Below are 24,339 nucleotides of genomic sequence, written 5' to 3' on the forward strand. Positions count from 1 at the left end.
AAGTGTTGAAAGAATTCATGCTGGCTCTGATAGAAAGGTGCCAGAACACACAGTGAATCACAGCTTGCTGCATATGGGGCTGTGTAGCTGCAGACTGGTGAGAGTGTCCATGCTGACCTCTGTCCACCGCCGAAAGCACCTACAATGGGCACATGAGCATCAGAACTGGACCATGGAGCAACGGAAGAAGGTGGCCTGGTCTGATGAATCAGGTTTTCTTTTACATCATGTGGATGGCTGGGTGCGTGTGCGTCGCGTCCCTGGGGAAGAGATGGTACCAGGATGCACTATGGGAAGAAGGCAAGCCAGTGGAGGACGTGTGATGCTCTGGACAATCTTCTGCTGGGAAACCTTGGGTTCTGGCTTCATGTGGATGTTACTTTGACACATACCACAAACCTAAACATTGTTGCAGAGCAAGTACCCCCCTTCATGACAACGGTATTCCCTAATGGCAGTGGCCTGTTTCAGCAGGATAATGTACCCTGCAACACTCCAAAAAATGTGCAGGAATGATTTGAGGAACATAAAGAGTACAAGGTGTTGACCTGGCCTCCAAATTCCCCAGCTCTCAGTCCAGTTGAGCATCCGTAGGATGTGCTGGACAAATAAGTCCGATCCGTGGAGATCCCACCTCACAACTTACAGAACTGAAAGGATCTGCTGCTCACGTCTACATAACATTAGTCAGGTGGTTTTAATGTTATGGCTGATCAGTGTATATTAGTTGGGCATCTGGTTGATAAAGGCCAAGACTCTACAGAACAAAACATCTTTGTGTTTTTTTTTTCCTGACAAGTATGCATTGCTCACAAAGAGCTTAAAGGAAGTAAATAGTGCAGAGAGCAGAGAAAGAAAGAGAAAGTGAGAGGAGAGAGAGGAGAATGATTAAATGGAAGGAAGGAAGAATGTAAGAAATATAAAGAGAGATATTCAATGTAAGAAAATTGATGGGAGATTAAAGAAAGGCATAGGTAGATAGACAGAGAGATAGATAGAGAAAAAATGGGAGAAAAGACAGAAGAGAGAAAGGAAGAAAGAAAGAGAGAGAAAGAACGAACTAATGTATTACATTATATACTGATCATAGGCTCTGTGTACAGCTGTACACTTCTATCCTAGCGGTTTCTGTTTGTTCACCCACATACAGTGTGTGTGTGTGTGTGTGTGTGTGTGTGTGTGTGTAGATGGTGAGATTGATTTTAATACCACTCATAACATACTGACTCATAAAAACTGTCACGCACGCCTGTGTTTATACCCAACGTGTGTGTGTGTGTGTGTGTGTGTGTGTGTGTGTGTGTGTGTGTTGGCTTATAAGCAACAAGGTTATTTTATACAATAATTCTGACTCTCAGATGTTACTGTATCTCTATTAATCTGAGTCATTTACATGTATATATAAAAAAGCATTTTTTTCTCTTCTCTCTCGAGCCTGTTGGATAAACGGGGATCATTAAGTTCAGACGTTTCCTGCTGACGTGATTGATTTTTGCATACAGAACCTCGGGACCATTGCAGTACAGAGAAATCCCATGGGAAAAATGTAGAAAACTCAAAAAGCTCAAAAAGCAGAAAACTGCAGTGATGGAGAGACACATCGTCCATCAGTTCGATATTAATCTCCAAGGTTCAGCCAGAGGGGGCAGGACTTCCTGTAAATAATTCACACCATGTCCTATAAGAGATATCTGAATGAAAGAAAGAAAGAAAAGAAAGAAAGGAATGGAGAAAGACAAACAGGAGAAATAGGATAGAAGAGAAAGAAAGAAAGAAAGACAGAGAGAGACAAGAAAGCAGAGAAAGAAGCGTAGAATGATGAAAAAGAGACATTGAAGAGAAGAGGAAGAAAGAAAGAAAGACAACACAGAGAGAAAGAAGAAAAAGAAATGAGAAAGGAATTAAATAAGAGAAATAAATAGGAGAGAAAATAATGAAAAGAAAGATAGAACAGGAAAGGAAAGAAAATATACTAGTATCGCACAGAATGAATATTTCATGGATAAAATGAATAAGCTTCAAGTTTCTCTGAGGTTTAGCAGATGAGCGCTTGGTCAGATTATCCTTCAAACCATGGACCTTTATCTCCTTCAAACCTTTACTTCATCTGGCAAATCGAAATAGTTAATTAAGTGCATCATAAAACTGCCTACATCACGTGACCACATTACCATTTCATAACCTCGATTTGGTCTCTCATGGCTTTAATCGATTGTGTGCACAATTAGCGTAACAGTCAAAGCATTATATAAAAGATCAAAAAGATTTATTGCAACACTTGCAAAATCATCTCATTCAGATGTCATCATATTAATCTTTTTTTTTTTTTAAATCATCTCGTTTAATGTTATATTTGATCGCATTTTCCTGCTCGCCTCTTTGTCCTGGCGATGTCTTCAAGTGATGACAGACTGCAGCCGACGATTTTCTCAGCGGACTTGATAGTCCTTTGCGGCTTCCTCTACTCTCTGGAGGAGGCTGCACCAAACCAGATAGAGATGGCAGACTTTCAGATATAGAAAACGGTACAGAGTTACACCAGTATAGCCTGAGGTAGATGGCACTCTGCCAGCTGCCGTAAGAAATACATCCTTTGTTGAGCTTTCTAATGCGTGTATGATTTCAGTAGAAGCGAATGTATGTGATTTCTTTAGAATCGAGTGTGTAGGATCTCAGCAGGAGCTCGCTTCACACTTCTGGTTCGACTGGCTCTCAGTGTGCAGCCTCGCTTTGCTCTGCAGCTATATACGTTGTGACAGATTAGTTTCATAAGAAAATATCTCCTCTACTCCCACTTCTCCAGATTATTTCTCATCAGTCCCTCCAGCAGCTCCTGAAAGTAAATGAAGCCCTGACAATCTTCTCACATGATTTCTTCCTGAGAAGGTCCCAACCTTCATAAGCTCCTGGACGAGATTGTTTACGCTGCTTTTTGACCACTGGTAGGAAAGCACAGGCTAAACAGGTTGGATTGGATTGTGCAAGTCGAGAGGAAATTACCGTTCTGCAAGGAGATGAAGTGAGAATGAGATGCAGAAGAAGAATGCAGTGTTTTAATGAGTTTTTGAGAGACCCAGAGATCACGTTCTGGATTAAAGATGGATGTGGCTTGGCTTCGATTGATGGGATTGAAGAATGAGGAAGTCAGATATCAATTTGCTGTGAAGCTGAAGATTGGTAGATGTGTGGACCAACTAGTTGTGAGTTCAAATCCAAGAGATCCACCACTGGGAAAGATCCAAAGCTTGGACTGGATTGTTTTATTAGATTTTTACCCATTTTTATGGTGATTTATGGACAGGTACTTGTTGTTCTCCATGGTGCAAACAAAAGTACAGCTGAGAAAGTCCTCCTTAAAAGCTATTCTAGATTTACTTACTAAACCAATAAAAGCCCTTGGACAAAACAAGCAATTTGAAATTTAGACTTTTTTTTTTTTTTTTTACATGTGGATCGTACCAACACCCAGTAAATGCATTCCACCAAATTTCTATGAACTTCTGCCACATCAGAAAATTTGATTGGATGACTTGTAGTGTGAGAGGTGTCACAATCCAATATATATACATCAGGTGTCAAGTTAGCATGCTACGCTGAAGATTAGGATTTGTTTTTCACTGTCACGCTGAGTCGTGCCTTGTGTACACTCGTCAGATGACAAAACTTCTCTCATCACACTGCGTAAAAACCAGACTTTAACCCTCAACAACTTGGATTGTATTCCTGCTTAACTGATTGTGATTTTACTGCTCAATCTATATCCACATCTACAGTACGGTTAACAGCTGTGCAAAATGAACAAACCAATAAGTTGACACGTACAGGTGGTGGAAATGAGGTTCCTCTGCAGAGTTGCTGGACTTGCTCTGCGTTATAGGATGAGGAGCTCAACAATGCCTTCAGAGTAGAAATCTGCTGCTCCTCATAATCGAGAGGACAAGTTGAGGTGGTTCTGGCGTCTAACAAGGACCCCCAGGTCGGCTCTCTGTAGAGCTGTATCAGGCACGCCCGCCTGGACAGAGACCCAGGACCAGACCCAGGACCTACTGGACAAGCTTATACCTCAGAGTTGGCTCAGAAATGTCTGGGGATCCCTCAGGAGAGGCTGGAATCTATGGCCATGGATAGAGAATGAGCGAATCTTCTCAGCCTGCTTCTATTGCGACACACTTCAGGAAAAGTGCCAGGCCTGGTTCTGTAGCAGGAGCGGTACACTCAAGAGCCTTTATTCATGAGGAATGTGTGCTAGACCTTTGCTAAACCAACTGGTGTTCCTCGAGGGTCTGTGTTACAGCCATTAAAGCGTCACACAGAGACTCAGATAGAACCATGGATGCTCCTGCAGAAGGGAAAACGTTTCTGGCCATTATGGTCCAGATTCAGGGCATGCTCTATGGGGTCAAAGATCACTTGGTGGTGCCATATACTCAATCTGTCCTGCTAACATGTTGATTGTACACGAATGTAAAAGAATGTGGCAACATTGGGACATGTCTACCTACATTGTGCCCCCTTTGCATGCGTTAAACTATTATGGGATGCACTGGAAACTATTTATGGCTGTTTTCTTGCACCATAGATAGTAAAAATGCAGGCACGCTGTCCAGCTGGTCAAATGGACAATGTTCTGTAAAAAAATATATAGAAAGTGGTGCATTTTTATATATCCATCATATTTCCTGGTGATACATTATATGATACAATATGAGCACAGAGTATAGCTGCAGTAGCAAAGACCACTCAGGCTGTAATTCAGTTACACTCTACTGCCACAAATAACAGCTTTATAACGGTCATATTCGTATACGGCACACGCACAGACCTTTCGACTGGAAGTAGTTCATCAACCAGCCTGTGATTTGGGGTTTTTGTTTCATCCTTCCTTTACAGAAAATTCACATCAGCTTCACATGATATTTTACACATGCGGCTTTTAGACGTGTCAAGTTTCACACATTTTCACACGTGTGATCTTTCTGAAGATTCATTTATTTTCTAATGTGATTTCTCCACACGGGTTATTATTCTCACATGTGAATTTATGTGATTCATCGTCGCATGTCATTTTCTGTTTGATTTGTTTATTCCCTCATTATTTTCCAGTGATTCATTTATTTTCACATGTGAATCTTTTATGATTCTTTTTTTTTCATGTGTTTGTTTACATGATTCATTTGTCTACATGGTTTACTATTTTCATGTGATTTTCTATTTAATTCATTTATTTTTATATGTGAAATTTTATTCACCCCCCTCTTCCTCACATGATTTTCAACTTGATTAATTTATTTTCACTTTTTTTTAACAATTAATTATTCCTGTGAATTTTTCACACGATTCCTATATTTTCCAGATTTTTTTTCCACACAATTAATTTTTTTGCTCACATGTACAGCATGGAGTTTCATTTATCACATGCGATTTTCTCAGATGAATACTTCTTTTTTTCAGATGAGCACATATTGTTCACATGATGTCATGTTTGTCTACATGAATTCATATGCGCACTTTCAGAGGATAACACAGTGAAATGCATCTTCACATGTTATTGTGTAAAACATACAGTATGAGCTCATGTAACGTGATTTTTCTGTGAGGATTCAACTGCATTTTTCCTTGTAAGAGATTCTGCGAGAGACTGAATGCTTAACCAACAATCTTGAGGCAAAACTGCAAAATTGATATTGATCACTTCTTCCCATTCATGTTGGTGTAGTTCTCTAATAAAAGTAATAAGAAACAGTTTAGGAATGTCACTTGGGAAATCGGATAAATATCACCCTCAGTGCTTCAAGCAGCAATCCCATGATGCACCATGTCTCACTTTAATTAAGTTATAAAGGAGAAGGTGAATGAAGTGTGTTCCACTCCATCACACTGCCAGCTCCTGCTGTGTGAACAGTAAAGGACTGGGACACACACACACACACACACACACACACACACACACACACACACACACACACACAGAGTCCATGTTACCACGTGCCTCCACTTTGTTACTTAAAAAGGCATTTGTCCTTGTGTAACTGCTTACCCAGGACAACGTCTCCTCAGTGAAGCACATCGTCCATAATATTTTGAAGTACTGAGGAGGTGCAGCAGCTAATGGGGTGTAGATCAGAGTTGCAGCAGTTAATGGTCTGATGCAGAGCCAACAACCTGTCTCTGAATGTGGACAAAACAAAAGAGATGATTGTTGACTTCAGGAGAGCATGGAGCGACCACTCTCTACTAAACATCCATGGCTCCTCCGTGGAAATCATCAAGAGCATCAATTTCCTTGGTGTTCATCTGACAGAGAACCTCACCTGGTCTCTCAACACCAGCTCTATAGCCATGAAGGCCCAGCAGCGTCTCTACTTTCTGCAAAGGCTGAAGAAAGCCCATCTCCCTCCTCACCACATAAAACAAAGGAACAAAGAAATTGTACCTCATCAGTTCGCAAGACCCTGCAGCGGATAGTGAAGACAGCTGAGAAGATCATCTCCCCCATTGTTTCGTTTCACCCTGTACTGTACCAACTGTATATGGCTGAAATGACAATAAAACCACTTGAACTTGAATTCTCAATTCTGATTGGTCAAAAGTTACTGATTAGTTATCTATAACTGCACAATTAATCACAGGTTTATGATTTAGCATTTAACAATGCTAAATATCTTAGCATTGTTAAATTTCCATGTAAGGGAAATGAAACACTTTGGGGTTGTAAGAGAACGTCCACGTCATCACCCCGTCTTTGATTAGTTCTAACAGCTCATTCATGTTTTAATTCAAATTGCATATAAATAAATTTACAAACAATAAGTAGGAAAATTCAAATGATTTGGGGGAATAAACCCCAATACGAGTCGGATATAGGAAATATGGTTGAAATGCTTGTTCGACTATATAGCATGGTTTAGATGCCTTGAGCTTTTAAAAAAGGTAAAGAGAGACTTCTATAGTCTAGTCTAGTCATCTAATACTCAACAATAAAGATTAAACATATCACACGTTTAAAAATATTTCCAGAACTTATGCTGTTTAAATTTTTAATCAGTTTTTAATGGAAGTTTTTTCCATGGCCCAAAACGACAACACATACATTAGATATGATCAAATAACACTTAATATATTTATTATAGCCTAATTTGTATAGAATATTTATGCGTGTGCAATTTGTTTTTATTGTGTTTTGTTGTTATTTTTAAGCTAGCAGTGTGACTTTGACTACACACTACAGACGCCAGATGATGACGCCGGGCGTGCTGACGTCATCGCGTACTCCTGTGGTGCATTCTGGGCGTTCGGACAAGATGGCGGCGCCCTTGCGCGAGTGCTGAGCAACAATTCGTGTCGGCGAAGGAAAAAAATAAAAACAAGAAACAAAAGTGAAAAATCGGTTTCGCTGCACGATTACGTCCACGGCGCCGGAAACAGAAGACGACGCCAAGGCGCGCGCAGACGCGTTTATTCGTGCCGGAGCGTTGCATTTGCGAGAGTCAGCGTGAATGAAAATGAAAATGATGATGAAGATGATGATGATCATGGTGGTGGTGGGCCTGTGTCCGATCCGTTACCCCTAACGAAGAATCGTCCTCACGTTTCCCTTCCAAAAAATAAAAGTACAATAAACAATAAACACACCAGACGACTATCTTTGGATTTATCTCGCGGCTCGTGCTTGAAATTGTGGACGCTGCCGTGTCTTTTGCAAGGTCTGAACACATTACACACGCGCTGAGCTGTCATATTGTGCAATTTGGGACGCGGCCCGAGTGTGTTAACTGCATGTTAGTGTCAATAACATGTGCATGCGTGTAATTTGTAAGCTTGAAACGGTGTCAGGAAATATAAACACATTAGACCAGAGGTTCCCAACACTTTTCAGGGGAAAGTAGCTAATGCATGCCAAAAAGGAGAAGAAAAAAAACTCTCCTGATGACGTCAGGGCTCATTTGCATGTTCATTGCATCGTCATGATCATTTACATATCAAAAGACGTTTCTCCAGACACTTACAATATAATAGAATTGAACAGAAATGAAGCAAAACAAACAACGCCAAGTAAAGCGGAGTTACCACTCTGAGCTTCCTAGAAGTGTTTTATTCCTCTTTTAGCTCCACAGCCATCTGACAACGAGTGCATTTTTTAAAATTGAAGAACAACACATTATATGTTCTATCCATTTGTAGTTAATGCTGTGGAATGTCTGTGAAACGTGTTCTCACTTACGTTATATATACACTTACGTTAGCTATAAACAGTCGATCCACCACCAGCATCTCTTTTTACTCTCTTTTGAAGTGAAATCCCTGCAGATTGTCGCGTTACCAAGAAACCGCAACTAAGTGTAGACTCCTCTGTCCTGAAGATAAACATCTGTATGAATTTTATATAAAGTATCAAGGCAAAAAATGCTTAATTGTTTGTTTAATTCTGTATCTGACTGTGCTCTGTGCTGTGTGTGTGTTTTAGAAGCCTGATGAAAATGGACGTGGAGCTGCTTCACTCGCCTGCCGTGGCGCTTTCTGAGGAAGACGAGGCCGACATGAGCGACTGGAATCTTCCTCTCGCTTTCATGAAGAAACGACACCTGGAGAAGATTGAGGGCTCCAAAGCACTCGCTCAGAGCTGGAGGATGAAGGACAGGGTGAGTGTGTGTGTGTGTGTTTCTTGACCTGGAATACAGAAATGATATTATGATTGACAAATCTTGAACATTGCCGCTGTTTTAGAATTTAATCGCGATGATGTTTCCTTTTTTGGTCTTTAATTTTGATGTTTTGTTATTTGAGCGTGATGAAATTTCGAAGATCAGCTCAGTGGGCGGAGCTACAGGACAGTGTGTGAGTGAGTGTACTGTGACTAGGAACATTCATATCCATGGAAGAAAATATGTGAAGGTGGAACGAAAGAACATAGGAGAAAGTAATAAATGAAGACCTAATGGAAGGAAGGAAGGAATACAGCAAGAGAGGAACAGAGGAAAAGAATGAAGAAGGAAGTATGAGAAAGAAAGAAATGGATGGAGACAGATGGATAGCGAGAAATAAGGAAAAGAAAACGGGCAGAAGAACGAAAGACAAAGAAATGGACAGAGAAGGAAAAACAGAATGAGTAGAAAGAAAAGAAACTAAAAGAGAGACGGACAGAATGAAAAGGACGGACAAAGACAGAAAGAAAGAGAACAGAGGAAAAATAAAGGAGAAATGGTAGTGAAAGCATGAATAGAAAACAGTGGTATGTGAAAAATTAAGGGGAAGAAAGAAAAGAGGATATGGAGGATAGGGGAAAAAAGAATAAGGAAGAAAATTGAAGAGTGAAGGAAATGAATGTCAAATGGAAGAAAGAAAGGACTAAGAAAAAGAATAAATTGAGGTATGAACAGAAAAAAAGAATAGATGTAAACAAAAGAGACGAAAATGAAAGAAATAAAGGTTGGACAGTTGTGAAAGGAAGATAGAAGGGAAGAACGAAAGGAAAAGATCGGGTGATGGAAAAATAAAAGTTGGAGGAAAGAAAGAAGGGATGATGTATATTTATTGTAAAAACTGTGTTTGGTCTTGATTGTGTAAGTAAACGTGTGTGAGGAGAGACACAAAGTGTTGTGTTTATTAAAAATTCATCTCTGTGAACGAGTGTGTGTGTGTGTGCGTGTGTGTTTATGATGAATCTTGTTCTACGTTTCTTTTTTAAATGAAATATTCACGCCCTGAGTGACTTTCTGTAAATAAGGGGACGAGTGTAAAATCACAATATCACCCAGTGTGTGTGTTTTTTTCTGCCTCAGGCTTCAGCCGCTGAAGTTTCATAACCTTGTCCAGCGCAGTGCCTATTTGTGGAAATTAATTTTGCGTTTCCGTTTGTGTTTCTCTTTCTCGATGAGGAATTTGAAAAGATTTCACTTGCAGATTTGGATGTTAATTAACGCCGCCTTGGCTTTTATGAGGCTTGTGTCAAACCTCTGCCTGCCAGACAGATTTTTCAAGTCATTTAAGCGATGTTCATGCTCAGAGTGAATTACAGTTCTGTTTGTTCACTGAAGAAATCTGAGTCTGTGATACAGCAGCTACACAACAACATGACACGATACAGCAGCTACACAACAACATGACACGATACAGCAGCTACACAACAACATGACACTATACAGCAGCTACATAACAACATCACACTATAGAACAACAACATGACACGATACAGCAACATGACATGATACAGCAGCTACATAACAACATCACACTATAGAGCAACAACATGACATGATACAGCAACATGACACGATACAGCAGCTACACAACAACATGACACTATACAGGAACATGACACGATACAGCAGCTACACAACAACATGACACGATACAGCAACAACATGACACAATACATCAGGTACACAACAACATGACACGATACAGCAACATGACACTATACATGACGTTATAGAGCAGCAACATGACACTGTACAGCAACAACATGACATTATACAGCGACATGACACTATATAGCAACAACATGACATGATACAGCAGCTACACAATAACATGACACGATACAGCAGTTACACAACAACATGACACGATGCAGCAACAACATGACAAGATGCAGCAACAACAGGACACTATACAGCAATAACATGACACTATACAGCAACAGCATAACACTATACAGCAACAGCATGACACTATACAGCAACAACATGACACGATGCAACAACATGACACTATACAGCAACAACATGACACGATACAGCAGCTACCCAACAACATGACACGACACAGCAACAGCATGACACTATACAACAACCTGACACAATACAGCAGCTACACAACAACATGACACGATACAGCAGCTACACAACATGACACGATACAGCAGCTACACAGCAACATGACACGATGCAGCAACAACATGACACTATACATGACACTATACAGCAACAACATGACACTATACAACAACAGCATGACACGATACAGCAACATGACACTATACAGCAGCTACACAACATGACACGACACAGCAGCTACACAACAACATGACATGATACAGCAACAACATGACACTATACAACAACATGACACTACAGCAACATGACACAATAAAGCAGCTACATGACACTATACATGACACGATACAGCAACAACATGACACTATACAGCAACAACAGGACACAACACAGCAGCTACACAACAACATGACACTATACAGCACACGATACAGCAACAACATGACACTATACAGCAACAACATTACACAATATAATAGCTACACAATAACATGCCACTATACAACAACCTGACACGATACAGCAACTACACAGCAACATGACACGATACAGCGGCTTCACAACAACATGACACGATACAGCAGCTACACAACAACATGACACGATGCAGCAACAACATGACAAGATGCAGCAACAACAGGACACAATGCAGCAATAACATGACACTATACAGCAACAACATGACACTATACAGCAACAACATGACACGATACAACAACATGACACTATACAGCAACAACATGACACGATGCAGCAACAACAGGACACTATACAGCAACACATGACACTATACATGACACTATACAGCAACAACATGACACTATACAACAACAGCATGATATGATACAGCAACTTGACACTATACAGCAACAACATGACACTATACAGCAGCTATACAACAACATGACATGATACAGCAACAACATGACACTATACAGCAACCTGACATGATACAGCAGCTACACAACAACATGACACGATACAGCAGCTACACACCAACATGACACGATACAGCAGCTACACAACATGACATGATACAGCAACAACATGACACTATACATGACACTATACAGCAACATGACACTATACAGCAACACGACACTATACAGCAACATGACACAATAAAGCAGCTACATGACACTATACATGACACGATACAGCAACAACATGACACAGTACAGCAGCTACACAACATGACACGATACAGCAAAATGACACTATACATGACACTATACAGCAACAACATGACACAATACATCAACAACATGACACAATACAGCAACATGACACAATACAAGCAGCTACACAACAACATGACACTATACAGCAGTTACACAACAACACAATACAGCAGCTACACAACAACATGACACGATACAGCAACATGACACTATACATGACACTATACAGCAGCAACATGACGCAATAAAGCAGCTACATGACACTATACATGACACAATATAGCAACAACATGACACTATACAGTAACAAGTTGACATGATACAGCAGCTACACAACAACATGACACGATACAGCAGCTACACAACATGACACTAGAGCAACAACATGACACTATACAGCACACGATACAGCAACATGACACTATACAGCAACAACATTACAAAATATAGCAGCTACACAATAACATGACACTATACAGCAAGCTACACAACAGCATGACACGATATGATACGGGATAATGTTTACAAATATGAAAGATGAAAATATATAAAATAAAAATCTATCATTCAGAATTACAGCTTATGATGAACCTAGAACTCTTGTGTGCATAAATAAGCACACCCCAGGTGTGATGTGTTCACTCGTCCACTCGGCATTAAGTCCACTCGGCATTTTAATTTCAAAGCAGGAAAGCATTGTATTCAGCATCGCTTACTGATGCTTGTTAATCACTTACTGAGCTCCGGGAACACAATAAGACGCCAATGATGCACGGGATGAAGAGGAATAACACTGCGGCCTTGATTTCCCATGAAGCACATCATCATTTACTGGAGCACATACTCCACAGCAGTGAGGTGTCAGAGCTGGACAATAAGTCACAAGCATGCTATTATTGCGATATCAATATTGACCTTTACATACTGTACATAAAATCACTAATCGCTATGTTAGTCATCAGTGGAGTCAAGTTTACTGTTTGTTGCCATGGTCGCAATGGTGCCACCTAGCTAGTATGACTCAGCTTTGATCGTAGTTTCTTCAAAATTCACACAAAAAGAGAATGTTAATATAATAAACAGGTGATGAGGCCCGCTTTTTTAAACTAAAGTTAATTTCAGAGATGTATCAAAGACACTAGAAAATTTCCATAAAGGACTCGTTATTTCCGTAAAAGACTTATTTCTTTCATCATCACTTTAAATCTTTTTCTTTTTCCATCAATCCCCCCCCCACCCATCCTGGTTCTTTCATTCAGTTGTTTCATATCTTCACTCCCACTTGAATGGAAGGACAAAATAAGAAAAGAATAAACAAAGGAAATTCTTTATTCTTTTCTTCTTTTTTCCTTCCATTGTTGCTTTCTTTTGCTTTCGTTTTCTCTTTCCATTTATTACTTCATTTATTTATCCTTAATTCTTTTTTAATACCTTTTCTTTCTTTTTCTCTCTTTCACCTACATTATTGTACTTGTTGTGTTAAATATCTGATTATTTTTATGAAATATTATTAAATATAATAATTAGGAGAATGGTGTATTGTGATTTTCACCACTAGAATAAAATTCTAAATTCATAAACCTTCTTCTTGTACTCCACACACTCCACTGTTAGAACTACAGCTTTACAGTATACATGCAAATAAGAGTGTGTGTGTGGTTTTATAGAAGATCGATACCCCTGTGTGTGTTAACAGCTTTAATTTATAACATGCAGAGCAAATAGAATAATCAGTGATCCTCAATCTGAAATTTCCCACTGTATAGTTTATTGAATAATCAAACACTATATATATATATTCTCCTTTAAGATTGCTATAGTAACGACTTGTTCACAGGGACTTGTTCAGCATACGTCCCAAATGAACAGATTATAACATAACGTTTCTGTAACATAATTATGTTTCTGTGTCATAAGGACTACTCTGTGACTATGGCTGCAAGAAAAGATTATTTGTTCATATTTAATGGTCTAGCAATCTGGATATACACAAGCTCCACTTTGTAAAGTTTACATGTTACAGTCTCCTACACTACATTTAATATAATATGCTGCCCTGCCTTAGAGGACTTGAGTCACCAGCTGTTTTCCGCTGTCACTTGACGATTACGCTTCCATCTAATGGAGACATAATGACGGTTCTGTAACATAATGACTGCTTTGTAACATAATGACCGCTCTGTTACATAATGACTGCTCTGTAACATAATGACCGCTCTGTTAGATAATGACCGCTCTGTTAGAAAATGACCGCTCTGTTAGATAATGACCGCTCTGTTACATAATGACCGCTCTGTTACATAATGGCCGCTCTGTAACATAACGACTGCGCTGTAACATAACGATGGTTCTGTAACATAATGACCGCTCTGTAACGTAATGACCGCTCTGTAACATAGCAATGGTTCTGTAACATAATGACTGCTCTGTGACATAATGACCGCTCTGTTACATAATGACCGCTCTGTAACATAATGACCTCTCTGTTAGATAATGACTGCTCTGTTACATAATGACCGCTCTGTTACATAATGGCCGCTCTGTAACATAACGACTGCGCTGTAACATAACGATGGTTCTGTAATGTAATGACCGCTCTGTAACGTAATGACCGCTCTGTAACATATCAATGGTTCTGTAACATAATGACTGCTCTGTGACATAATGACCGCTCTGTTACATAATGACCACTCTGTTAGATAATGACCGCTCTGTTACATAATGACCGTTCTGTAACATAATGACCGCTCTGTAACATAATGACTGCTCTGTTAGATAATGACCACTCTGTTAGATAATGACTGCTCTGTTACATAATGACCGCTCTGTTACATAATGGCCGCTCTGTAACATAACGACTGCGCTGTAACATAACGATGGTTCTGTAACGTAATGACCGCTCTGTAACGTAATGACCGCTCTGTAACATAGCAGTGGTTCTGTAACATAATGACTGCTCTGTAACATAATGACCGCTCTGTTACATAATGACTGCTCTGTAACATAATGACTGCTCTGTTAGATAATGGCCGCTCTGTTACATAATGGCCGCTCTGTAACATAACGACTGCGCTGACATAACGACTGCGCTGTAACATAACGATGGTTCTGTAATGACCGCTCTGTAACATAATGACTGCTCTGTAACATAGCAATGGTTCTGTAACATAATGACCGTTCAGTTAGATAATGACTGTTCTGTAAGATAATGACCGCTCTGTTAGATAATGACTGTTCTGTAACATAAAGACCGCTCTGTAACATAATGGTCGCTCTGTTAGATAAAGACCACCCTGTAACATAATGACTGCTCTGTAACATAATGACCGTGCTGTAACATAATGAAGGTTCTGTAACAAAATGAATATTCTGTGACATAATGACAGTCTCGAACAAAATGACCGCTCTGTAGCATGATGACAGTTTTGTAAGATAATGACAGCTCTGTAACAAAATGAGCGCTTTGTAATAAAATAACGATTCTGTAACATAATGATGGTTCTGTACCATAATGTCTGCTCTGTTAGATATTGACGTTTCTATAACATAATGACTGCTCTGAAAGATAATGACAGTTATGTAACATGATGGTATTTCAGTCCACTCTGGCATTTTTATTCACTTATATCTCCTCAAGACCCTTTTCTTTTAAAAAATATTAATTATAAAATAAACCAGATCGATTATGACTTCAGAAATGAACTCTGGGTTTATGTGCAGAATTTTTATGGCCGGGCAATGTTGTTTGTGTGTTCCTCATTAGCATGACGTTATTTTATCGGTGTGTGCGCACGCTGTGAGCTGAATCTCAATGTGGGGTATTCTAGGGGATCAATGTGTGTGTATGTGTGTGTTAGTTAATAGTTTTAATTTATTACATGCAGAATAAGTGGAATAATCAAAGAGCTCTGATCCAAAACCGCAGGAGAGAGTGAGAGAGAGAGGGAGGGGGGGGGGGTGGAGAGAGAGGGAGCGAGTGGGGAAATGTTTGAACGGAAGGAAGAGGTTTCTTAGGCATGTCTATCATGTTCATCACTTAAGCTTCGTATCTGCTCCTCAGAAACAGTGAGCGAGAATGAAAATAAGAAAGAATTGATACAGAAATGTTTTAAACGAGGTGATAAACGACTTGTGTAAAAAGCTTAAATAAATCATAAGAAATCAAGGAACAAGGAAAGGCAGGAAAGAGAAATAAAGAGGGGAAGAAGAAAGAGCAAAGGAAGTAAGCAAGCGAGAAAGAAAAGGAGAATAGATAAACAGAAAGATAAAGAAAGCAAGAAGGGAAGAAAGGAATGAAGCGAAAGAAAGAAAGACAAAGAAAAGATAATGAAGGAAGTAAGAGAAAGGAGGAGAGAGGAAACTGAAAAAAAATGTAGCAGGGAAAGGAAGACCCAGTGGAAATAGAAATAAAAGGTAGAAAAAAGAGGAATACAAATGGAAGAGAAAGAAATGGTGGGACAGAGAGAGACAGGCAGAGAAGGAAGAAGAGGGATAAAGAAAGAAAGAGAGTGGGAGAAAGGAGAAAGAAAGACGTATAGCAGAGTAGAGTGGTGTTTTGTAGAGAAACGCCCCATGGCATATTTGAAATATCTCTTTCTCTGACGCTCGGTTAGTTTTTATCGATGGTTGTTTTTCTGGGGGGTTTTAAGTGATTAGTTATTAGCTCATTCATCATGCTAATTTACAACAAATCCATTAAAAAGTTGCTGTTTTTTTGCAGATAATTTCAGACGTCACATTTGAATGATAGAACGCGGCGCACTCTCACCTCACACAGAGTCATGTCACTTTAATGAGATTTTAATGAGTTATTAATTGCGGATGTCGTGACATGATGTCATTAGCGTCGCTGCTGAACTCCGTGATGGTGCAGATGCGTGTTCATTAGAGGAACAGATTCTCAACTGGACTGACTTTAACTTTACTTTTCTTTATTTTTTAGTGACGTCTGTAATGAACACCTGTACGTCCTCCCAGATGTTTCCATAATTCTCTTCAACTCCGTTTCATGTGACCTTCAGATCCAGTTTGTGTAGCTTCTTAATTATTCCACTGATACTCTGGACTGACCAAAGAGTTTAAAACAAGCTGTTTATCGCCTACACACTCATCACGTTTTATTCACCTGTGCACTAGTGATGAACTGTAAACCACGGACACCGGACACCAGGCATGTATACGCTCCAAAACATCATCAACTCTCACAATATGCAGCTGTTTATCGATGGATGGAAGGATGATAGAAAGAACTAAAGCAAAAAAGGAAGGAATATAGAATGAAAGAACTAGAGAAAGAAAGAAATATGGAATGAAAGAACTAAAGAAATGAAGGAAGGAATATGGAATGAAAGAACTAGAGAAAGAAAGAAATATGGAATGAAAGAACTAAAGAAATGAAGGAAGGAATATGGAATGAAAGAATGGAAGGAATATAGAATGAAAGAATGGCAGGAAAGAATTAAAGAGAGAATGGAAGGAATATAGAATGAAAGAAAAAAAGAAAAGATTGGAAGGAATATAGAATGAAATAATGGAAGGAATAAAGAATGAAAGAACGAAGTAAAGAAAGTAGTAGTAGTAAGGGAAGAATAAAAACTAAAGAATTGAGTCAAGAAAAGAAGAACTACAGAAAGAAGGAAGTTAGAACTGAACAGAACTGTCTGAAAGACAGAAATTGAATAACTAAATAAAGGAATGAAGAAATATCACAGGGAATTAAAGCACGAATGATGTAAGAACAAAAAAAGAAATAAAGAAAGGGACACAGGAAAAAGAAAATGTATAAATAAAAGAAAAAAACCATCAGGAATGGAATTTGAAATTGAAGAAGGACGAGATGGGGAAAGAAGAAAAGCGCGGGACATGTCTGAAATTCTTGGCGCTGATTGGCTAAAACGTACATCGGTCTTTTTTTTCCCTGGAAGTTCATTAGATAAGTGTGTAGCGTTAGCTGCTTAGGTGATTAACTAGCTGGTTGTTTCATTTGATCTAGAAATGTCGAATTAGATTTATGTTGCTATTTGTATACTGTGTATGTATGTTTGAATGACACGATGTGTTTTGAGGGCACATCTGTGCCGCAGTGTGTGTGTGTGTGAGAGAGAGAGAGAGAGAGTTGCAATGCTGAGAGTGCTGTTCAGATAAACGAGCCTCTTCTCTGCTCCTGAGCGCTCGTAAAGCGACTATAAACCTAAAACACACAGCGTGTGATGACGTGCCAAATGGACCATAATGGTTTTAAAATGCTTAGTGATGTGCTGCTGCTGTCAGAACAGCCACCACCCGTGTGTGTGTGTGTGTGTGTGTGTGTGTGTGTGTGTGTGTGATTTGCTTTGGTGAAAGTTTTTCTTTTGCAGGTTTAGCAGTTAGATCAAGGTTGTCCATCTTTGTTTTCTGGAGCAATGCCGCCGTGGCAACAGTAGCTGTCAATCAAACCTCTGAAAACTCTATATTGTGTGTGTGTGTGACATCAATCTTTACTTTTTTTTTTTTTTAATAACAATGAACATTGAAAGTTATTGACTAGTTAATGATTGTTTGTACTGTTTTATTGTTTTTTTTTACTCAACTATCTCTCATTTGACTTTTTTCTTTCTTTATTGCTTACTGTTTCTTTTAGATTTTTATAACACATTAAAGCTCACGATTATTTTGGTTGTTTATTTTTATTTTATAATTTTATAGTGAGTAAAAGCTTATGATTTTTTAATGACTTTGTTTTATTATTTTTATTGGATTTTTTTTATGAGCTAAAGCTCACGATTTTCCTTTTTGTGCTCAGGTATATATTTTTCATTTTATTTTTCATTATTCTCTAAAAATGAGTAACAACTTGTATGTTGTGTGTCTTGATGTACTTTTTCCACTTTAAATTAAATTATGTTAAATATATTTTATTTGTAATGTTTCCTAATTGGAGTTTTTGTTTTTATGGATTTGTTGTTTGTTCATTTATTTATTTATTGTCGCAAGTTATTCATCTCTCTCTCTCTCTCTCTCTCTCTCTCTCTCTCTCTGTAGATGAAGACAGTGAGCGTTGCACTCGTTCTCTGCCTGAACGTTGGAGTCGACCCTCCGGACGTGGTGAAGACATCGCCCTGTGCCAGACTGGAGTGCTGGATAGGTAACATCCTTTCCAGTCATCCCTCCCATCTATCTGTCCTTCCCTCAGCCCATCCCTCCTCTTTTTTCCTCATCATCTTTATATGCTTTTCAGTCCAATGCATCCATCAATCTATCCATTAACTATTTAATTGCTGAAAGCCCTAAAGCCCCTCACTTTTTGTTTCTTCACCTCCATTTCTCCATCCATCCATCCATCCTTCCAGCCATCGACTGTTGAGTCACATTGATTGTCCAGTTTGTCTGGTGGTCTGTACACTGATTTTACAAATTAGGTTTGTCTGTCACTCCATCATTGTATTGATCTGTCACTCTGTTCATCACTCCTTTTACTATTCATTTTCTTTATCTGCTCTATCTGTCCATCCATCTGTTCATTACTCTATGCATCCAACCATCCATTATTTGATATCCGTCTTATAAACCATCTGTTGTTCTAGTCACCCACCGTTTTGTGTATCCATCCATCCATCCATCCATTATATAATATCCATCTTATAAATGATCTGCTACCCCTTCCATCTATCCATCATCCATCCATCCACTCATCTATGAAAGCCTGAATCTGCCAGTCCCTTAACCTTTTTTTCCTCCCCATCCGTCCATCCATCCATCCATTCATCCATCCATTCATCCATCCATTCATACCCAGTGTTTGAAACAGTGTCTGAAAATATTGACTTATAACACTACAAAGCAAACTTTACAAAGCAGTTTTGTTTAATTTATTTCAGGTTACATGTACATTTACATTTATTCATTTAGCAGACGCTTTTATCCAAAGTGAGGAAATACAAGCAAAGCGATACATCAAGCAGGGAACAATACAACAACAAAGTAGTGCTACCATACAAGATTTTTTAATTGAGTTCTAGAAAAGCAAAGTGCATAGAGTAGAGGTGTAAGAGTAAGAGTAATTTTATTTCATTATTTAAAAAAAAAAAAAAATTAAGGATAATATGGGGTTGGCATTTTAGGGGTTGGTTAGGTGTTCACGGAAGAGGTGGGTCTTTAGTTGTTTTTTGAAGATGGTGACAGATTCTGTGGTCCGGATTGAGGTTGTAAGTTCATTCCACCACTGAGGAACAGTTAGTGTGAAGGTTCTGGAAAGGGACCTTGCACCACGCTGAATGGGAACTACTAAGTGTCGGTCGTTAACCGAACATAGATTGCGTGAGGGAACGTAAGCCTTCAGGAGAGTGTTGTGGTAGGAGGGTGATGTTCCAGACAAGGTCTTGTACGTGAGCATCAAGGCCTTGAATTTGATGCGGGCGGCTACAGGAAGCCAGTGGAGGGAGATGAAGAGGGGTGTGACATGGGTTCTCTTGGGCTGGTTGAATAATTTAAGGTTAATTTAAATAGCAAGTTTAATTCCATTTTTGCTTAGAACAATTTTTACAACCCAGTCATTCCAGAAATGTAATGGCGTTATCAATATCAATATCCATCCTGACACTTATAATTAAAATGGCCCTACCTGCTCACTTTCAGGAAATACATTTTTAATGAATGTTTTCCATGAGCAGTTTATTACTATTTATTTTTTTTTTAAATAATTTTTTCTGAAAGAGCGCTAATAGAGTGTAATTTTAGTTAATTATTACAGATTTATTTGTTTATCAGGAGCCGAGTTTGGTTTGTTTGCAGCGTTATTATTGCGAAACTTAACGACGTGCTAATTATCCTCTCAGGTCTCGCTGAGGTGATGCCAGCTGTCCGTCAAACTCCTAATTTCAGCACATAATTATTCATTTACATTTACAGCTCATGGCAGATGCCCTTATCCAGAGCAACTTACATTTATCTCATTTATACAACTGAGCAGTTGAGGGTTAAGGACCTTGCTCAAGGTTCCAGCAGTGGCAGCTTGGGAGAGCTGGGATTTGAACTCACGACCATACGAACAGTGATCCAACGTCTTAACCACCGAGTTACCACTGAACCCTGTGCATGTATTTATAATGTGCATGTATTTATAATGTGCATATATTTTTGTGTCATGTCCAGATCCTCTCTCGATGAGTCCACAGAAGGCTCTGGAGACGATCGGGGCCAACCTGCAGAAACAGTATGAGAACTGGCAACCCAGGGTGAGTCCTGCTGGTGTTAAAAGCTCAATATTATAATAATGTCTATATATGTCAAAATGAAACACATTGAATTGAAATAAATACTAAAATCCTTGTAGGGGAAATGATTAAAATGAATAAACAATAATAAAGGATAAGTAAATAAGTATAAATATGTATACAATACAAAACGTATTAAAATGTGAATCCAGGCTGAGCTTTTTTAACTTGTACATTTTAAATAAATAATTCCAATAATAACTTTTATTTTCAAATTAAATAAATGGTAAAGAAAAAAAGATGGTTTAGAAATTTAAAATAAATAAGAAGCCAGATTACAGCAGTACCCTTCATGACGCACTTAAAATATATTCAGTGATTGATGAACGTTTCACTTTATTGCAGAGTTTAGTGCAGAAGTTTGGGCACCCATTTAGTGTGTTTGGTTTCACAGATGTTCCATCATCATCACATTTATTTAACAAGTCAGAGCCCTCTGTCCTGAAGACTTTCCGTGGTGGAAAACTTCAATTTGACTTGAACCGGGTTTTACTGGATCGGGCCTGATTCAAGTTGTATTAGTGCTGAATTGCTGAACCCAGTTGCATCAGCGCTGAACAGAATCTCATTGTTATTGAACCGGATCTCGTTGTTGCTGAAATGAATTGCATTCTTATTGAACCGAATCGTGGCAGAGTCATTCTGAAACGAGTCATTTTGGCACCGAAATGAATGGTATCAATGCTGAATCAAGTTCTTTCCGAATTGTATTTCCTCTGAACCGAATTGTAGCGTCACTGAAACGAATCATAGTAGCAGCAATGAACGGATTGTATCAGTGCTGTATGAAATTGTATTTTTGCTGAACCAAATCACAGCAGCACTGATCTGAATCTTATTGCTGCTGAACTGAATCATATATGTGCTGAAATGAATCATATCTGTGCTGAAGTGAATCATATCGCTGCTGAAGTGAATCATATCTGTCCTGAACTGAATCATATCCGTGCTGAATATATAAATTCGGGATGTAGATTTTATATATAGAGATAAATTCATACATTAAAATCTATATCCTTAATTTAAATATTTCTGTAAAGCCGCTTTGGGACAATGTCCATTGTTAAAAGCGCTATACAAATAAAACTGAATCAAACTGAATTTCATTTAACTGAATCATATTGTTGCTGTTGTACTGCATCTGAGCTGCTACACACACACACACACCCCTGCAATCTCATGAGACAGGCTTGTTTTGCTAAACTCATTGTACATTGACATTCTCTCTCTCTCTCTCTCCACCTCTCCACTTTTTCCCTCATTACCTTCTTGTGTACCAGCTGCTTGTCTGACATTTTCACAATTTTTTTTCTTTTGATTGTATTTTGCTCCAGCGTTTGATCCTCCTGCACGTGCAGCGCATTTTTTCACAAAACATGCGCTTTTTTTCTTTGTTGAGAGTAAATGAGAAGCTGACATTATACTGATGATGTTTATTTAGTTTTTTTCACCCAGCTTGAATGCAATGAGTTTGTAATTTAATAAAGTCCAAATTTATATTTGTAAATCTGCAGCTGTCATCGTTATAGATGTTGTGATTCAGGGGCGGAGCCAGGTGGGTGCATGAAGTTATGAGGGGGCGGATCCAGGTGGGTGCATAAATTTATGAGGGGGTGGGGCTTAAACTATAAATGTTTTTGTAAAACTGTTCATCCGAACATCCATGAATGTGCACGTAAAGTACGAAGTGTGTGATAATCTGTAAAAAGTTTATATGAGAACTGCACACTGTTGAAAGTTCGTTAATTCTCTCTCTGGGGGAAGGTTTAAAGGTGTTATGTAGAACTCTACAAAAGAGTGTTACCCAACCTGAAAGGGTTCCAAATAGAAAACCCTTTATTATCCAATGACCGAAACTGAAGGACCCTTGAAGATCCCATGGATCCCTTGAGGACTGCCAGGTGCCAGGATAATTAACCTCCTGACAGGTTCTACATATTCATAAGAATTGGGTAATTAAGGATTATGACATTCCAGAAAGGGTTCTGTAAGGGCTCATTAGAGAATTAAGGTTCTTTAAGGGCCATTTAAGGGTTTTATTGCAAAATTAAGGGTTTTAGCTTCAAAGAAGGTTCTTCAAGGGTTCCATGGATAATTAAATGCCATTAGCTTCCAAAAATATTCTAACGGGTTGATTGGATAATTAAGGGATGTCCAAAAAAGTGTTCTTTTGAAGGGTTCTGTCTTGTGGGCGTGTCTCAGTATTGTGGGTGTGTCTTTGTTTTGTGGGCCTGGCTCAGTCTGGTTGCTGTGCCTCTGTCTTGCAGGCATGTCTCTTGTCATGGGCGGAGCACAGTGGTGTGGGTGTGTCTATCTGTTGTGTGTGTGTCTCTGTCTTGTGTACATTTCTCAGTCTTGCGGGCATGTCACTTGTTGTGGGCGTGTCGCTTCTTGTGGGCATGTCTCTGTCTTGTGGGGGTGTCTCAGTGTTGCGGGTGTATCTCTGTCTTGCAGGCGTGTCTCTTCTTGCAGGTATGTCTCAGTGTTGTGGGCGTGTCTCTTTGTTGTGGGGTGTGTTGGTGTTATGGGTGTGTGTCTGTCTTGTGGGCATGTCTCTTCCTGTGGACGTGTCTCTGTTGTGGCTAGGTTTTCGAGAATAAAAGCAGGTGTAGCTCAGCATGTAACTGTTTCACCGTTTATAAACCGGAACAGAACAATACACTGTTTCTTTATTATAAGGTTCTTCTCTCAGAAAACATTTGTGTAGAAAAACCGCGGCACTGAATGTTGAGGTAATAACGGCGTTAAATACGGGACATTGTTTTGGCTCTTGGTGGACAGTTTGCTACGAATCGCAGTAATAAATAGTTTAAAATCTCATCCAGCTTTCAGGAAAAAACAACAGATTTACCGTGAATTATTTATCAGACGCTTTTAAAGTGACTTACAGCCGAGACGCAAATCAAACCCAGACACACAGATGAACAGACGAGGGTTTAACACTGTCTGAAGATGCTGGGATTTAAACTCACAACGTTCCAGTTCAGTAGTGCAGACTGCGGAATATTGTTAAAAATCCACTGGAGAAAAAAGTGATGCAGATATTATTATTATTATTATTATTATTATTATTATTATTATTATTATTATTAAATAAACAGAGTGAACACTTTGTCGTTCTTAGCTTGGGTT

At 39.0% G+C, this 24,339-nt stretch overlaps 1 protein-coding gene and 2 long non-coding RNA genes across 6 annotated transcripts in view; 1 reads left to right on the top strand and 2 right to left on the bottom strand.

The window, feature by feature from the left end:
• Positions 1–2,244: 2,244 nt before the first annotated feature.
• Positions 2,245–8,456, bottom strand: LOC108272633 (uncharacterized). Of its 3 annotated transcripts, XR_001814105.3 has the most exons (5): positions 8,239–8,293; positions 6,312–6,397; positions 6,038–6,168; positions 3,823–5,909; positions 2,245–3,004 (listed from the first exon to the last, which is right to left on the bottom strand). It is a non-coding gene; the product is annotated as an uncharacterized LOC108272633 (long non-coding RNA). The 3 variants fall into 3 exon arrangements; XR_008397600.1 differs by lacking the exons at positions 2,245–3,004; positions 6,312–6,397 and adding an exon at positions 6,434–6,534 and having other exon boundaries at positions 3,412–5,909; positions 8,239–8,456; XR_008397599.1 differs by lacking the exon at positions 2,245–3,004 and having other exon boundaries at positions 3,412–5,909.
• The window catches only part of rptor (regulatory associated protein of MTOR, complex 1), a 100,674-nt gene continuing 83,620 nt past the window's right edge, over positions 7,286–24,339 (top strand). For both annotated transcript variants that reach the window (XM_017481138.3, XM_017481139.3), the window contains exons 1-4: positions 7,286–7,703; positions 8,465–8,639; positions 18,977–19,079; positions 21,086–21,168. In XM_017481138.3, the coding sequence (XP_017336627.1) occupies positions 8,472–8,639; positions 18,977–19,079; positions 21,086–21,168 (354 nt within the window). In that variant the 5' untranslated portion in view covers positions 7,286–7,703; positions 8,465–8,471. The remainder of the gene's footprint in view (positions 7,704–8,464; positions 8,640–18,976; positions 19,080–21,085; positions 21,169–24,339) is intronic.
• Positions 8,468–12,757, bottom strand: LOC108272634 (uncharacterized). Its single transcript, XR_001814106.2, has 2 exons — positions 12,694–12,757; positions 8,468–8,667 (listed from the first exon to the last, which is right to left on the bottom strand). It is a non-coding gene; the product is annotated as an uncharacterized LOC108272634 (long non-coding RNA).

This window comes from Ictalurus punctatus, chromosome 12 (assembly GCF_001660625.3).
Source record: "Ictalurus punctatus breed USDA103 chromosome 12, Coco_2.0, whole genome shotgun sequence".
Classification (NCBI taxonomy): domain Eukaryota; kingdom Metazoa; phylum Chordata; class Actinopteri; order Siluriformes; family Ictaluridae; genus Ictalurus; species Ictalurus punctatus.